The 18371-nt window shown below is 44.8% G+C and overlaps 1 protein-coding gene across 2 annotated transcripts in view; it reads left to right on the plus strand.

Moving 5' to 3' along the window:
* The window catches only part of LOC146183895 (rab-like protein 6), a 97606-nt gene that overhangs the window by 63368 nt on the left and 15867 nt on the right, over positions 1–18371 (plus strand). For both annotated transcript variants that reach the window (XM_084609225.1, XM_084609226.1), the window contains exons 11-13: positions 242–413; positions 1078–1256; positions 16970–17004. In XM_084609225.1, the coding sequence (XP_084465351.1) occupies positions 242–413; positions 1078–1256; positions 16970–17004 (386 nt within the window). The remainder of the gene's footprint in view (positions 1–241; positions 414–1077; positions 1257–16969; positions 17005–18371) is intronic.

Below are 18371 nucleotides of genomic sequence, written 5' to 3' on the forward strand. Positions count from 1 at the left end.
CAGCACTTGTTCGGTTCCTCCTTTCACAGCTGTCCTGTGTGTAATTTAAATTGGGTCTTGCACAGGGCAGTGTTCTAATTTCTTTTGCATGATCTGGGTGAATTCCATTTCTTAGCTGACAGTGGAAAACTAAACAAGCCAACAGTTTAGGATGAAAGGCCGCTCGATGTAGCGATGGTTGGGTACCTGTCATGCAACCTGCTAACACAGTAGCTGTTCCTTGCATCTGCCTGGTTTACAGTGGTGCAAGTTGACGTGCATGCGCCGCCATCGATGAGTCCACCGCCCGTGGCCGTCCACAATGTTGACGACTTTGTGCCCGATGGTGATGCCAGCTTCAACAGCTTCCTGGAGGATCGTGAGGCTGATGCTGGTGCTGCTGCATCATCTGCCCTTGACGAAGAAAGTGCCAGGTGAAGATTCTGCACAGCTGCGTGTCTTGCGTAAACTGTAAAAGTTTTAAGTTATGAATTTTTATCATCCTCAAACGATGCATGGGCTATGAGAGAGGCACTGTAGTGAAGAGCTTCATTTGAATTTAGACCACCTGGGACTCTGGTGCTGTGTTCGACCGTCTAAGGCTGTATTTGCTGCCATAGCCGAGGTCAAACCCGCAGCCTTGGGATCAGCAGCTGGGATTGTTCTTTTTTAATCGTCGCACAATTTTGAGTTAACTGATTAGCCACATCTCATAAAAATTATTTTCTTCTTGATATTGTTAAAGCAGCAATTCTCTTTAACAGGTGGCTTTGCCCTATCCATTTTGGAATAAGCACATTGATTCTGTGCGCACTAGCATGGCTCAGAAAAGGCAGATTAGACTGGACGCATGCTTATTGTTATTGTACAACCATTTCTGCTCATCATTGCATGATTTTATGCTGCTGTTATTAAGTGTGTCAGAAGAGCACATATATATTTGCGAAGTTCTTACCCCTTACATATATCACTGCAAGGCACCGTCCGGTATCACTTGCAACATGTTGCGAGGTGGTTTTATTCCGTATTAAGTTACATTCACTGCAAGCCTTCCTGATGAGGGGGCTCTTTTCCTCTCCGGCTTCTTCTGCTTCCCAGTGATGAGGATGAGTCTGGTGGTAACCCGCTGGTGACCGGCTTCCAGGATGATGTAGACCCTGAGGATTTTCGTCCTAGTCACACGGCAGGGGACTTGCCCATATCTGTGGTCTCTGTTGGTCACAGAGACTCACAAGACGAAGATGATGCCCTTTGTGGTGGTGGCGCCAGTGCACGAGGTGAGACACTTTATGAAGACCTATTTATTTAATAAATTCATGTGACATAACCCTAAAGGTCCTTATCTGGGGAGCTTAAGAGGATGGGGAGGGGGGACGGGGGGGGGGGGGGGCAGGTGGGTTATTTTATGTAGAGTAACAGAAAAGAAGGGAGAACACACTATTCATCGAAACAGATTGTGTGGTGCTGTTTATATCCCGTAAAGGGGGAAATGCAGATGCCTGACATTTTTTCAAAGAAACTAGCTGGCACTCTTGAAAAACCTGGTTACATAGTAAGGGCACTGGCATCATGCAAGCCATACCTGGACGCTGTGTAGTAGTCACCGAGGGTTCTGTCATATTTGCAGTTTGTACAAAATTGACACCACACTGCGGAGGCGCCATGAACTAGTCTAAGAAGGATCAGCAGTGCAAGGAACCATTTTGGAGCTTTTTTACGAGTCCTTTATTGATGCATTCAGGTATTATTGTTAGAATTTTTTTATTGACTATTCTCAGTGAAGAGATGGGGATATGGGAGTGGCGAAAGGTGAGTGCTGTTGAGAAAGTGGGAGCCAGCAGACAAGGGGCAAAATAAATTAGTGAAGCAGGTCAAGTTAACTTGCCAGTGAAGGGTAATTTTACACCTCATTAGTAAATTGCACTCCATCCGTTCTGCGTCTACAAATTGGATTACCAGCAAATAAAAGGTGACATAGAAGCCTGCATCTCCTGTCCACACCATTGCACCTTCACGCCGAATTCACGTCGCAAGTAATGTCAGCAAGCTTGCCTTGAAACACACGAGCAGTCTTTGGCAGAGCAAGTGAAGCGAAATATTACTGAGCTGAAGTGATACACTTAGAATCAAAAGCAAGAAACGACCACATTTTCCTAAGCGTGGCAGTTGCGTAACCTCATTGGTATATTTGCATAGAACTGTAGGACAAAATTCAAAAAGCTTGGAAAGAACTCCCAGGCTTTGCACTTGCCTCCACAACAAAAAAGCAATGGGAGTAGCTCTACCATGTGTGTCGGTATTACATTCACCCAGAGCATTTAGTGCAGTGCTTTCCAGATTGAGGCCTTTGTAATCTGTGAATGCATGAGGATGCAAAAGTGAGCGAGTTTGAGTTGTTTTGCGCTGTGTTGTAAACATAGCGTAAAAAAGATGACTGCGAAAGAAAGGGAACACACACGAGTGTGTGTGTGTGTCCCCTTTATTTCATCCTCGTCTTTACTGCGCTGTGTTCCCAGCATGAATCTGTGAACTGTTTGTTCCATGGGGCTTTTGGTTGCTTGGGCATTGACTGATGCACTGGCTCTACTGACCCAAGCACAGCTGCATGCGTCAAATGTCGAGCTGCATCCTCCTTGGCTGTGATGTCAGAACTGCACCTATGGGTGCAGATGGCACATCCACCCATAGCTGCTACACTTCCTCCTTTCCCCTTCTCTTTACCTTTTTGCCATTTGTTGTCATTGCCAATGGCAATGGCAGTGTCTTTGTTGACACTGCCCTTGGCAGGGGCCATTGTCACTGTCACTGTCTCTGCATTCCCGCTCCATGTCAGCCTGTCAACTGTACCACCAGAAACTGGAGGAGGGAGAATTCATTTTGTGGCTGCAGTTAGCCTCATTATTTCATACCTGCCAACTCTCTCAAATAACTTGCGAGACAATTGAATTTTTGCTGTACTTTCCGATTTACAAGCACTACTCTGTATATTCTAAAAAGCTGTCTCTGCTTGAGCAAAAATACTTTTTGTGAAAAATGCATCGCGAAATCTACAGTTTCATGGTAATCACGAACTTCACCATCAACCGTTAAGCAGGCAATCAAAGCCACATCAAGCCAAAGCCAAAATGGCTGTAGCTTGTTTGCTGGCACAGTTCTTCAGTAGAAGGTTCTGCAGTGTCAAAAGTGTGCGCTTTCCCCATTAGGCTCCTGAAACAGCTTCCATGGCGTGGAGGCTAAGTCTGTGAAAGGAATAGAATTGACTGAATTTTCATCGCGCCAGGTGGACAGATATACTATTTGTAATTCTAGAAGACTGCCACTCTTACCAAGACGTATGTGTGATACTTTCATGGCCACAGATAGGCCAGCTTGATTGACATTATGTGGAGATGTTGCAGTAGAAAGGATGTGCATACCCCTGTAAAGCAAGTCTTCCTTCCATACCCATCGCCTTTTCTGGTCTGTGAGGGGCTCTCAGCACACCCATTGTTGATGACTAATATGTTATGCATCTGCAGTAGGATACAACCTAAAAAAAAAAAAAAAAAAAATTGGTATGTGGCATGTGCGTTGCTCCGCTGAATAGTAAATGAAAGTTTTTGATGTACACCAGAAGTGCCACTGACATTGAAATTCATGACCTTATAATTTGGTTTAATGGTTAGGTTTTTAATTTGGTATTGAGAAAGGCTTTAAGGGGAGATCCTGGTCTTTGACCAAATTTTGTTAATATTTAACTTAGATGAAACTTTTGTGGCTAGTGTATTTTGGCATCCTAAAAACAAATATGCAATCCATTTTTGCCTCTCTCTGATAGATTTTAAGCTTTCAATTGTTTTATTAATCAGAATTCTGCCCAAGTTTTAATAATTCGTACATTAATGACTGGTAAAAATTTTATGTCTATTGGTTGTACTGTAACCCCAGAGTGCAACTATATCATCAGCATAATTTTAGCAGCAGCAGTTCAAAGATTGTAACCTGTCATAAGGTGTGAATAAATTTTTTTCCTATGGAAGTGCTAAATTAATTACATTTTGCCAAGAAAAATTAGTAGTTTTTTGTTATAATTGCACAGAAGGATAGATAAGCTTTCATATACATCAAGAATGATTGAAATCTGACCACTGCATAAAGAGATACCTTGGGCAACACTGTATGTTATGCTAAGAAAAACACCTTTGACAAAACGAAGAAAAGTTTCAAAACATATTCTGAACTTATTTACTGCAAACTTGAACATGAAATAGCACACACTTTGTATTAAAATCCTCCAGCAATATAATCACAGTCATTTTCCTTGATGCGCTTTTGTTTGTAGGAGCCTTGGTGATTAAACATAAGATCTTGTGGAGATTTCTATTTCTAAATGATCTAGAGTCACCAAGTGGTGCAATAAGCCTATATATGAATATGCAGCTAACAGTAACTCATTAAAGTGGGTTCTGACTGGCTTTCGATGTCAGTGCATCATTTACCACCGATATAATTGCCCTCGAATGAATAAAATTGCCGGCGAATGAAATGCATGCTCTGGAGGCCGCCACCAAGACGAGTGCGTTTGCATCGTGACCTCCGCAAAAGTTGGTGCTAAGTTCTGGCGCGCGATCGCCATTCTCACGTTCATGCTGTAAACGCAGAAGCGTCCATTGCGCGTTTTGCACCGCATAGCATTCAGAAGCAAGTTTATTTTGACAAGATTTAGGATTCCGCGCAATCTTCTTCTCTCTGTTCTGCGTGTTGTGGGACGCTGCTTTGTGACTGCCGCTGCGGCTGGTTGCGGCACCAAGGTATATATACCTATATGGTAGCGAAGGCTCCATAGACGGCCATACGTACAAAACATGGCGGCTCATGGGCTCCAGCGACCAATAAAAATTGGGGGGCCATGACGTCAAATGACGTCACGCATGTGTTCACTTTGGCGCGAATTATAAACAAGTTTTTGTAAAAAAAATGCCGCGTTGCATTGACGAGACTGCATCTTTTGAAGGTTGTTGCCTTTCAGCACGCGCCAACCTTTGCCATTTAAAAGAACTCGAGTTTCTGTTGTTTACGCCCTTGTTTATAAGCAGTTGCTCCGGCACAATGAAAGTGGTTGGCAAAGGTGGCGGCATAGAAAGGCAGCAACACTTCCAAATAGAGACCACGCAGGCAAATTCATAATACAAATACTGCTGCAAGTCATGCAAGTACTTTGGCCATTTACTTTGTTCCTCAGCACAGTAAGGTGCGGTCAAGAAACACTGGTGCAACAGGGTAGTCGTGCCCAGTTCGCAACAGTGTATACCAAGTAAACGATTATGGTTTTCATATTCATGGTTTATTGCATCAACCAATAACATACAGCAACAAATCACAACAATAAAAATGCATGTCGCGAACAGCACAAACAGTAGCGCTGTTTAAGCGGGCTAATCATCTCAATATGATCACAGCCGAGGCATGGAAAAGGCTTGAAGTACCTGCCACAAAACATCACTAGATAAGAAACATGCATGTACAGAAAACAAAGCTATGACAGCTGCAATTGAAGTAATGTCATGAAAGTAGGTGCATCGAAACATACGTGGAGCATAGAGCACTGGGATTACTCTTCACATTTAAATTCTTCGGCAGAAAGTATACAGCAGTTTTCAAGGCAATTTCAAGGTTGCACCAGTCCAGACAGCTTTAGCATCAAGAAACGCGCTTAACACAGGAGCATTAGAGCATACATTGAGTCTGTGTGCAACCTCCAGATCTGCTCACCGGTGAAGGTCAGCCGGGAAGTGGTAAGACACCGACGGTTGAGTCCACGCTGTCTCAAAATAATGGCTTGAGGGGCTAGTTGGTGTTGCATCTTATTCAGAAAGAAGAGGAAGAAGAGAAGAAGAGGAAGATGAGATGTGCCTGAGTGTAGAAGAGGAGGAGTGGTGAAGAGGAAGTGTTTTCAGTTCCTATTACAGTTGGTAGTGTGCGCGTGTGTTGTGTATCTTCTCTTGTGTTTGTGTTTGTTGCGCCACATTTCTGAATAAGATGCCACGCTGTCTCAACATGCCACAGAGCATCGCTTCCTCACTTTGTGCGGGCTCATCTTGCGATAAAACGCTAAGCGCAATACAATGCTGCAAAAAGACATCGCACTGCCCGCACCACGAAGGGGGACGAAAGCAGAAAAAACACGGCTGCAGGGGGATATTAAATCTCACCAAAACGACGACAGAGCAGCGACCAGCAAGGACGTTGAAATCTTCGCAAAAGGGACATTTTCAGACTTGCGAAGTAAATTACGCTTTCCCGGGCGCACCAAGGCCCGCACCACAGCAGACGAGCAGCAGACAGCGATAAGAGAGAGAGAAAAAACATTTATTGCTCTAAAAATTTCTGGTTTTAGCGGCGGGCCGATGTCTTCATATCTTCGGCCTCTTCGCAAGGTCGGCGCCCCGATTCCAGGGCACCGCTGAGTCTTGCTGCTTCGCAGGCGTGCCGCACCAGTGCCCTTTGGGCCGTGAGCTCGCTGCTGGTCAGCAGACCCTCCCATTGTTCCGCACTCGGGTTATTTAGTTTGTGGAAGGCTCTGTTTCGTTCGCATTCCCATGTGATGTGGTATAGTGTGGGGGTTGCCCCGCACCACGGACATGTGTTCCTGTATTGTGTAGGGAACATCTTGTGTAGTATGTATAGATTGTGGGAAGTCCCTGCTTGCAGTCTCCGCTAGCAGACCGCCTCGTGCTATGTTAATGATGTGTGGGCTGGTGGGTATTTGAATCTCCGCCCTCTGTGGCAGTTTAGAATTTCTGTATACATTGGTTCCACCGTTATGGGGTCCTCCAGGGCTTCTGACTGCCCTGCTCGGTTCGTGATCTCGCAAACTAGGCTGTCTACCTTTGAGTTACCCTCTATCCCGGTGTGTGCCGGTATCCAGAAAATCCTGTGTCTTAAGGTCTTATTTGGAAGCCTTGCTTCGAGGAGGATGCTCAGCACTTCCTTGCTTATTTTGCCCCGTGTGCAGTTCCTGCATGCTGCTTTGGAGTCTGTTAGGATTATCAGAGACTTGTTCCTACGGTAACCTTCGGCCGTCGCTAGAGCTACGGCAGCCTCCTCCCCCTCCATTACCGTACAGTTTCTTAACGTCGCACTGCTGATTGGTTCTCCCATGTGGTCTACCACTGCTGCCGCGACTCTGAACTTTCTGGTCCTGCGGTCCCATGGGTATAGGGCCGCGTCTGTGTATACTGTATTTTTCATTGTGGCTAGGTTCCGCTGCACATAGTCTGCCCTGGCCTGCCTTCTAGCGGCGTGGAGGTTGGGATCCATGTTTCTCGGCAGGGGGCTGACATTCAGTGTTTGAACGGACCTCGTCTGGAATGGTGGCTGTTCTATCTACGGTCCTTTCTACGTAGTGTCCTAATCTCTCTAGGAGCTTGCGGCCGGTGACTGTCTGTTGGAGCCTGACTATTTGCGCACTTAGCTGGGCCTCCGTTAGTTCTTCGAATGTGTTGTTTAGGCCCATTTGTAGCAGCTTTTCATTTGGTGTGTTTCTTGGTAGGTGGAGTGCCGTCTTATATGCTATTCTTAGCAGCACCTCCGTCTGTTCTTTGTCTTTCTTGGTCATGCGGTGGTATGGCAACGAGTACGTGACTCTGCTGACTATCAGGCTTCTGACGAGCTTGATCGTGTCGCTTTGCTTCATCCCGCTTCTGTTCTGCGATACCCTCTTTATCATGCGGCTTACTTGTTCTGTTGACGTCTTGAGTAGACTGATTGTGTGGGTACATCTTCTGCTTCCTTAGATCCACATGCCTAGGATGCGTATCGTGTCCCTTTCCGGTATATTTTGGCCTTCTAACCTTACTGTCAGGTCCTCCTTGGTGGGGTTGGACCCTACCCTAAGAAGTTCCGACTTCTCCGTGGAACAGATTAGGCCCCTTTCTCTCACGTACTCTTCTACACATGTTGCTGCTTCCTGCAGTCTCTCTTGCTTTTGTCCTAGCGAGCCTCGATTCGTCCAGACCGTAATGTCGTCGGCGTACATTGCGTGCTGGATGCCATCGATCTTGCTGAGTTTTCTGGCCAGTCCGATCATTGCAATGTTGAAGAGCACTGGTGAGATTACTGATCCTTGCGGCGTGCCCTTTCGTGGGGTGGTGAAGGTATCGCTTCGCAGGTCTCCCAACCCCACTGTCGCTGTGCGTTCTGATAGGAAGGATCTTACGTAGTCGTGGGTCCTCCTTCCGCAGTTGGCGTTGTTTAGGCCTTCCATGATGGCTTCGTGGCTAACATTGTCGAAGGCCCCTTTGATGTCTAGGGCCATGATAATGTTTTCGCCAGTTCTGGGTGCCGTGTCTATGGTTTCTTCCTTGATCTGCAGTAGGACGTCTTGCGTTGACAGGTTCGCCTGGAAGCCGAACATGCTGTGCGGGTACTGCTCCTCATCCTCTAGATATTGTTGGATTCGCCTGGTGACGATTCTCTCGTACAATTTACCAAAGCACGACATGAGGGAAATGGGTCTCAGGTTCTCTATCTGAAGCTTCTTGCCAGGTTTGGGTATCATAACCACGACAGCGTGCTTCCACTCCTTCGGGACCATCCCCTCTGCCCACAGCATGTTGAGGTACACCGTGAGCTGGTCGATTGCCTCGTCGCTGAGGTTGCGAATCAAGGCGTTCTTGATCTTGTCTGCGCTGGCTGCTGTATTTCGTGTTGTCGCGCTTATCGCCGCCTGGACTTCCTCTCTCGTGATCGGCCTGTCCATTGCAGGATTGTCCGCCCCTTGGTACTCCCCGTCGTAGCCCTGGGGGTTGTCCTTTCCGTAGCATTTGATGCGGACTGCTTCTAGCAGTTCTTCATCTATTCCGTCGTACTGGTGGACCAATTTCTGAATTGCCTTGCCACTTTCTGTTTTTGTCTTGGTTGGGTCCATGAGGGCCTTTAGTATGCGCCACGTCTTGGCCGTGCTGAGCGTGTCGTTCAGTGAGCTGCTGAACTGCTGCCATCCATGCCTGGCCAGTTGTGTTGCGTACTCCTCTGCCTTTATCGTGATTTCCGCGATCCTCTTTTTGAGTTTTTTATTTAGCTTTTGCTTTTTCCAGCGTTTTGTGAGCCCGCGTCTTGCCTCCCATAGCCCGAGCAGCCGCTTGTCCACCTCCGGTACTTGTTCTGTTCTATTTCTTTCGTATAGGGTTCTTGTATTTGTTTCAGTTGTCGGCCCCACTCCTCCACGGAAGTGATTTCCCCTTTTAGTTGTTCGCAGTGTTTGCGGAAGGCGTCACAGTTGGTAAGGTGGGCCGTTCCGATCTTCTTCTTTACGTTGGCTGCTTCAATAGAGGCTTTACAAAAGTTAGCGCCATCTAGTGAAAGAAACAGAAACTGTGCGTGGCGGCCATGTTTTGCTCAGTCCGCCCGCGCCTCCCATCGAGTACGCTGTCAACGTGCGCCTTTGTAGAACCCGTGCATGCACCGAAAGGTGCATTGGAATGCTCACAAGCGATTGTTTCATTTTTTAACATCACAGCAGTCGCTGTTAGCTACAAGCTCTATTCGGAATGATGGCAGCATGTTGTTGCGTGCCCTTCTGCAGGCAGCGCACCGTCGTAGACGCGCACGGAATCAAGGTATACACGTGTATGCGACCGTTCATTTGCAGTCCTAATCGGCTTTACAAGCGTCATATAAAGCATTACTACACGTCCCTCTGACTGAAAGCTAGCTCACAGAATGTGCCATCATCTAAAACAGCAAGGTTGTTTTGCGTGCTATGGAGCCTTGTGAACTTGAAGGATAAGCTTATGCTGCGATGGAAGACATGGGAGAAGGAGCAATCCATGTATAACGAACGCTATTGTGCAAATACGTTCTTTGAAACATTTTGTACGTAGGTGGCATTTACCATTGTGTATTGGATTTAAGACACGGGCATGATTACCGAAACTACTTTTCACAGTCGTACGAAATGGTAGTGCTTGGTGCAGAGAGCAATACGGTTGTCCATGTGCCCGAAGTGCGTGTTTCACGCTGCAAAAGCAAGCGGCTGCCAGACCCGCGGCGTCTAGAAAAGCAGGAAAAGATGACATCCTACTTGTGTGTTGTAATATGCTCACGTGCAGCCCGTTCGACCGGTCCACGTCCAGAGCGCGCAGCTCGGGTTTTGTACCTGCCAGCGCGGCCGATAAAATAACGAAGCGTGCGCTTCACTTTTGTGTATTTTTTCGAGTCACTCGATGGTTCGCTAATTCACAGCTAACTGAAATTCACTGGAATTATTAAATATGTTGATTTCTTGTTTATTCCTTCTGTCAGAAAGTAAACATTTGAAGCCGTAATCTCATATGAAAGCGCTGACATTGGAAGCTTCGAGCAACTCGGAGGAGGAGGAACTCGGCTGAAACGAAAAGAAGTTTGAAAAGTTAGCTCACATTACTGCGAAGTGTTTGTGCCTTGTCCAACTGGCTGTGTTCATAAAATCATATTTATATTATATCATATTGTTATAGAAAAATTAGGGGGTCACTTAAGCTCCGCCGTTAAAAGTATAACGCGATAGTGTCTCTCTCATACACACACACGCACAATGTTTTCTTTGTTCACGTGTTATATTTTAGCTCTCTTATTTATTTATTTATTTATTTTATTTACCAAATACTGCAGGTCCTAACTGGCCCTAGCAGGAGGGGCGAAAAGAATACAATGCAGTGAAATATGAATTCATCAAAAGTAACATACTACACACAAGTGTAGTATGTTATATGTTGTTATATATGCTATATTTCTATGTTATGTAGTTATGTTATATTTCTATCATTTCTTTCTTTATTTTTATTTTATTTGACGTTTTATATTTTTATACACCAATACGCATGTGTCAGCAACAATCGGCTTTCCATTCTGAGCAATTTGACACTTTTGAACACATTCTTCAATTATTTCAATGAATAAATTACACATTCTAAAATTTCTTCCTTAGCATCACCAAGCACTGGTTTTTCATTGTCACCTTTAAACCCTTACTTTCCAATTTTTCCTTTTTTTAGTTTCCTTATTTTATCAATTAATCAATTATTTACAAAGATTTTATTAACTCGTCATCGCCTATCGCACACCAATCAATATTCAATCACTGGAAGCACAAATTACCATGGCACATTTTTTTTTTACGCAGACCCCGATTATTTCAGAGACTAATGCCAACTACTGCGTCGACGGCATGGGAAGGAAAGTGCAAAGCGCCAGTCCAACTTACGTCAAATTACGCACGATCCTTTATCATAAAATAAAATGCATCCTCGCTCATTTCACCAACCAAGTATCTTCCAGTGGGATGAGTGACGGTGATTAGGCAAACCAAGCAAACATACTCGCGATGATCTCTCATAGGCGTTTAAGTAAACAGCAAAGGCGCACAGATAAAAAAAAAATCCACATTACAGAACTCTGGATACTGTACCTGGATAGGGATGACGCTGCGGATTGATGAGGGGCTCACACACGACTCATAGAGCAATTTGTAACTGCGCTCGGCAGCGCGGCCGGTGGGCCCCGCCACGTCTCTGCTGTCAAAATACGCTTCTAGGCGTCGCTAACAGAAACCGCCAGGGACCGAAGAGAGGTCCAAGCACAGCACACTAGGTTAAAACGTGAAAAGCACGAACAGAACGGCGAGCGCTGACGGATGGACACAAAGCGATTGGATGAAGCGAACAAAATATGGCGGCCAGAGCGGGATCAGCGTGCCGCTCATGGTTCCCAGATATACTTTTGTAAACCCTCTATTGTCGTTCTTAGTATGTAGTGGTCACTGCCTAGGTCTTCCAGCAGATTTTCCCACTCGGCCTGCTTTGTTCCCTTAATATAGGTGAGGTCAGGGCAGGTATCTGGACTCGCACTGTTACCTCGCCTAGTCGGTTGATTTTCGTCCGTTAGGAGGTCGCAGTTTATGCTTTCCGCCGCCATGCATATCTGTTTCCCCTTTCTCTCTGTTTTTTGGTATCCCCAGCTCACGCGTCTTGCGTTGAAGTCACCTGCGATTACTAAGGTGTTCGTCGTGGCTAGTTTATTTGCTTCCGAAAAGAGCTTGCTGAAATCGCCACCCTTTTGTTTGGGGGGGCTGTAAAGGTTAACTACGAAGGTGCTCTTTGCCTTGTGCTTCTTTTTGGGTATAATTTCTGTTATTATATGTTCTATCTGTGTGCCCTCAATCTCTTTGTGTGCTATGGTGACCAGCTTATTGCTGATGAGGGTAGCGACGCGTCCGTTTTCCTGACATGTGTATCCCTTCAGGGTGGGTGTGGTGTTAGTCTCCTGTAGCATGATGATGTCTGGTGGTGTGTGTCTGGTATTGATGAACTGCTGGAGGAGTCCCTGCTTGCGCCAGTATTCCCTGCAGTTCCACTGCCATATATCTAATTGGTTAGAAACCGTTTCGTGCTTCGTCAGCTTCGTTATCTCTGTTGCCTTTGTTACCTCTTGTTGCCTACTTCGCAAGAACCTAGCAAGGCCCGAAAAGTTTCGTCACTACCGATGCATCATCAAGGGGGCGCGATAAGAGTGTTGCAAGATTTCGTTTTTTAATTATGAATGTCTTAATAAAATACCTTACCTCATTCACAAGCGAAGTTATCAAAATGTCTATTCTTTTTATGTTGATTGATACTTTTTAATTTGTAGTAGTATAATTTCTTAATCTGAGTGGTTGGCCCCCTGACCTGTGGCTATGCTGCGGTACCGCTGAACCGCTTTTGGGCCCAGCCTTCGCCACCATTCTACTTCCGCAATGGCGGCGCTGCCTCACAGGGCGATCTATCCCGGCGTTGAAAGCTGCACTTGCTCATCTGCACCATCACGATTCCGTACGCGGCAGATCGTGCCGCTCCTCGCTGTCGCACTGAGCACGACCAGCTATGCTACGCCGTTATCAGGCCATCGCAGACTCGACGCGGAGCGTCGGCGCTTCGTCATTGATTGCAGATAACCAGATGCGGCAATGCAGCGTCCCCGGCGCGTTTATCTCCTCTCGCTACTTTTTTTAGGCTAATAACGAAGCGCATTTCGCGTTGTGGTTACGATGAGGGGACGGCGCTAGGCCGACTAGGCCTAAAGGAGAGACCTTTTCAAAATGGCGCCGGACCGCGAGCAGTCGACGCCGCCAGCCAACCAAAGCTCGCCATTTTGCTCACGTGTGGTGGGAGTCCAATAGCAGGGCGTGCTTCATGCAATTTTGTTCCTTTGTTTTCCGCTTCGGTGGGCTCGCTCATGGTCGCCAGCCGAGATATAGGAATGGCCTGAATCGCGATCTTTCGAACGACACCAAGATTATGCCCGCGGATCGCGTATTTCTCGAACTGCGGAAGATCGAAATTTGGCGTGATTTGACCTCAGTTTAAAGGGCCATACGCGCAGATTCTCGGCTTTGGAACGCTGTAATGTGCAAATTCGGCGATATTTTTCGACAAAACTTCGGAGATAGCTGCGGATGGATCTCATAATCACGAAAACGAGAAGATTGAAAATTTGATTTTCTGACCAATTTTCGGCTGCAAAGACCCGGGTCCCCCCTTAACCATGAACTACTTTCTGTCACGGAGGAATTGTGTGTTGGGGTTACTGCAGACAAATTTTGTCAGACTGTAATCATAGTAAGCTGAATTGCCACATGAGGCGCAGTGAAGACGTGGAGTGGTGACACATGGGTTAGGATTGAAATGAATATAGAAGTGTCTGACATAGTTTAACAGCTGGGTATGCTCCACATGGTCAAACCTGATCATAAAGTCTACCTATAGCCAAGTCATGTGTAGCCTAGTATACCTCTTGCCAGCCCAGGGTCACCTAGGTAGACAAAATAGCTCTTCAGCACCTAATTATGTACCATCATAGTGGCTTCATGGTTAAGATCTTGGCTACTGCTCCGGAGTTCCCAGATTCAAACCTGACTGCAGCTGCCATGTTTCGATGGAGGCAAAACGCAAAGGCATCTGCGTGCTGTGTGATGTTAGTGCATTATCTACCTCTGTCGCACTAGCAAATTTAATGTCATTAAAATCGAATGGCATTCAATGCACCAATTGTCATCTTGTTTCTTTCGGTACACAGTAACATATGTCATTCACAGATGAGAATTAACATCACTAAAAAAAATACTGCAATTAAGGAACATGAGTGTACATAAGAGGCATTTGTAATCATTGTGCAGTGTTTTAAAGCAGATTAAATCATTTCCGTACAATAATTCAAACATGAAACATTATTTCTAGCTATGCTGGAGTGCTTCTGCCATCAAAATTCAAGCCTAGTATGGAGACACCCACAAATCCAACAAATGCAAACAAACAATGTGGCTGACACAGTGGAACACGGGTAGACAGGCCAGAGATACCGGAGACATGTAGAGCATGGAGTTGACGGTCAAAAGGTTAAGGTCTCAGTTGCAGCTTTAAATATTTTCTAGATATATATGCACTGGGAGAAGCAGCCCCCAAGAACACAGAACCGAAAAAGATTCAAAGTCGCTGGCATGACTGGCTGCTACTGTGACTGAGAGTAATGGCATACCATGAGAGACTGCAGTGCGAATAGTTTTACATGTAAATTAGCAGTTTTAAAAACAAAGCTCGTTAAATATAATTTTTAACTTATACTGCTCAGAATATTTTTTCGTGTTGCCCATGGTATGGACTTGCCAAGAAAACCAAGCCATACATCGTAGGGTGTTTCCACGTAAGATTAAACAAAGCATGGTCGGTCGACCTTTCATATTTATTTCAAAATTTTATATATATTGTGGCCTGGTGACTGAAAAGAAAGGATTTCCAATTGGTTTTGCTGTCAAAAATTTTTTTGAGGCACAGGGCATTAATGACGAAGAGGCGGAGTGCAGCGCTGATCTTCTCTGCTGTTTTGGCCAACTTTGGTTATGAATTACACAAAATATGTTAGTGTTAAGTAGCTGAAAATTGTCTTGCTAATTATATACACGTTTTCATTTGTATTTAGTTAACGTTCGCTTTTCTGGGTAGCGTAAATGCTTTTATAAAATTGCTCAAATTCGGCCCAGGAAATAAAATTTTACCTACTTTGCAGGGCTTTACTTTAAAAAAGGCTTACGACAGAGCAACAATAATTCCACACTGTTTTCAGCATAGTTATGCTACAGCGCATCAGGAACTCTGGGCGTACAAAACTGGTTCCGAATTATTTACTGCTGCATCTGTCACACCTAATTTGCAACTTCGAGACAAAAAATGACTAGATGCAATAATGCCAAGGATGAAGAACGATTAGGACAAAGTAGCGCGCTTGTTTGTGGAAGGTGTAGAGTAGTGCGTTGAACGCTGAGTCCTCATTACCTGACTCCTTGCCTGTCTCTCAATGTATATGGTATCTTTAATCCTCTTTTGTAGATATATTTCTCCCTATTACAATACTATGTCAAAATTTAAATATTGTGGGCGATTCACAAATGCTGCAGAATCTTCAGATCTGCGTAGTGGTGAAGTTGCCGTAATTAGTAGTGCAACAAAGTTATGCCACATGTTTTTAATGATTTTGAAAGCTGAGCGAGAGGAGAATAGATGGACAAAGAATAAAAAGTATAAAAAAATGGGTTTTTACTTTGATTGCCCTCAGGCATTTTAATTGTTCGCTGTTTTCTTGAAATTAGCACGATTGTATCTCTCTATTGAAGGGTAAATAAATATAAGCTTTAGCCGTTTGATAGATAACTATGCTGAGAGCATAGTGTGGAATTATTGTTGCTCTGTCATAAGCCTTTTTTGAAGTAAAGTCCTGCAAAGTAGGTAAAATTTTGTTTCCTGGGCCGAATTTGAGAAATTTTATAAAAACATGTACGCTACCATGAAAAGTGAATGTTAACTCAATACAAATAAAAGCATGCATATAATTAGTAAGACAATTTTCAGCTACCTAACATTCACATACTTTGTGTAACTCATAAGCAAAGTTGGCCAAAACAGCATAGAAGATGAGCACAGCACTCCGCCTCTTCGTCATTAATTCCCTGTGCCTCAAAAAAATTTTTGACAGCAAAACCAATTGGAAATTCTTTCTTTTCAGTCACCAGGCAACAATATATAAAATTTTGAAATAAATATAAAAGGTCGGCCGACCATCCTTTGTTCAATCTTACGTGGAAGCACATCTGGCATCAAGAGTGCACATTCGGTTTGCAGTCGAATCCAAATGAGTTTCCTAATGACATTAAATGTTCTCGTGTAGCAAGCGAATAATGACATTAGATGCTAATGCCATTCGATTTGAATGACATTAAATTTGCTAGTGTGACTGGAATATTAGAGATCCCCAGTGGTCAAAATTATTTCGTAGCTGTCAATTATGGCAACTCTTTTTTTTTGTCTTTCACACCCACCTTCCTCCCTTTTCTTACAGTGCAGGTAGGTGTCCACTCAGAAGTGTGACAGAGACTGCGCCTTCCCTTTCCTATACACCGATCTATGTTCACGTTTTTCTGAAGCAGTCGCATATCGAAGCAAAGTGACACCAGCACAGAAGGACCTAGAGTGCTCTGCTTGGCCTGCCACACACAACTCTTCCTTTATTTTGTCGCTGTCGAGGCAGGCTAGCACACCCTTGGCATGAATGGTCACGTCTTCTGCCTCAACCTTGTTGATGTGCGTTCCTTGGATCCTTGATACATTTATTGTTGTGCATCTGCAGGGGCAGATGCAATAGGGCTTTGAAGACGGTGATCCTGTTCAGGCTAAGAGTGGATGACCCTGTACATATTGTTTGCTGCCTCTTGCAATGAAGCTAGAAGCATCGCTGAAGCTTCAAAAAACGCTGGGCATTGGCAACAAATGCCTGTTTGGAAAACCAAAAGTTTTATGAGTCTGTACCAAAACTAAAGACTTTAACAGAGCTATCTTTGTTTATAGTAAAGCAAATTTTTAAGTGTGCTGTTGCTCTTGTGCAGGTTGTGTGGGCTTTTCCAACTTGCATGTTAATCTTATTTGTTTCTTTCCACCTCTTCCAGAGCCTTCTGAGGAATCGTTCTTGTCCCGGGAGGAGGTATGTGGACAAATGCTCTACTTTGAGCTGTTGGTGAACATTATAGAATTGGCTGTCTTAGTTCGATGCACGCGAGATAGTTAAACATATGACACTGGTACACAGCACTGTGTGCCAACAGTGAAATACAAAGTAGCTGAACGTGTCAGTGCCAGAGTAAAAATAGAATTCAGAATTATTGCCGTTTGGTTTATCATACTTGGTACTACAGTCGCCAAGCGATTTGTCGGTTCCTCAAGGGGCGCGAAAAGCATCCAGAAAAACCAAGCAGTCCAAAAAAATGAATTCACACTAAAAACATCACTTTTTTTACGGAGCAACTTGAAAAACTGGTTAGTCTGTCTTGGCGGGAAAACTGTGATATGGTTGGAATGGTGGAGTGTTCAAACGGAAAGAGGTGCTGGACACCAACAAAGGATCTTTGTCGCTCCCGCGTGACTCTATTTTAGTGGTTTTTTTTTGTTTTTTTTTTTTTTTTTTTCACGTGAAAAAAAAAAAGCGTGGCAGTGGTGGCTGCCTTTGCAGGAGTGGTCGAAGTCGGCTGCTGCGCGCGTTGGTTAAAAAAGAAAAGAGCGGCACTGTCTCTTGCAAGGTCCAGCAACCGTCTGGAGTTGGGATGCAAAGCTCTCTCAGAAGTAGTGTTTAGTTGGGACACCCTGTATATTGCAAATGAAGTAAAATCATTGTCTGTTGTCAATTGGCAGTAAGCACTTTTCAGTGCATTAGACATGCATGAAATTTTTTTATTTTTTTGCTTCCGTACTCGTGCATTGCTGTCTGCAAGCGGATTCGTGCTGCAGCCACTGGCTCTCTCGCTCATGGCCACACGCAAGCTGTTACATGTAGTCATGTGATAGAAGCACACTCGTGCTGACTTGCCCATCCTCACTAGAGGTGAGCTCCGTTACCTCCTAAGGTTCGTCAAATGCCAACGTGATGAAGTAAGGAAAAACTGGTTATGAGAATGAGGCTTGGCGGATATGTGATGGCTTGCAACAACGGAGTGGCGCCCGTGTGCTATGAGATGTTAGCGCACGAAGAACCCCAGGTGGTCGAGATTTCCGGAGGCCTCCACTACGGCGTCTTTCATAGCCTGATTTTGGCCTAGGATCGAGAGAAAAAGTCCAGAAATTCTGACGAGAAAAGTTTGAAATGTCCGAAATTTTTATCAGTGTTATACATTGACTGTATGAAGTGTGTTACGGTGCCATGGCAGAGTCATGAGGCAGGTCCAGCAAATCTGGCTTTTAAAAAATAGGTCGGTGTCTGTATATTGCTGAGAATGGAAGGTGTTCGGCATTGCTAGCGTGCTTTCTTGGCAGTAGAAGTTGAGTTTCTATGTGGTCAGCGCACGAGTAGTTTGGAAT

This window comes from Amblyomma maculatum, chromosome 7 (assembly GCF_055883805.1).
Source record: "Amblyomma maculatum isolate TAMU_Amacu chromosome 7, ASM5588380v1, whole genome shotgun sequence".
Classification (NCBI taxonomy): domain Eukaryota; kingdom Metazoa; phylum Arthropoda; class Arachnida; order Ixodida; family Ixodidae; genus Amblyomma; species Amblyomma maculatum.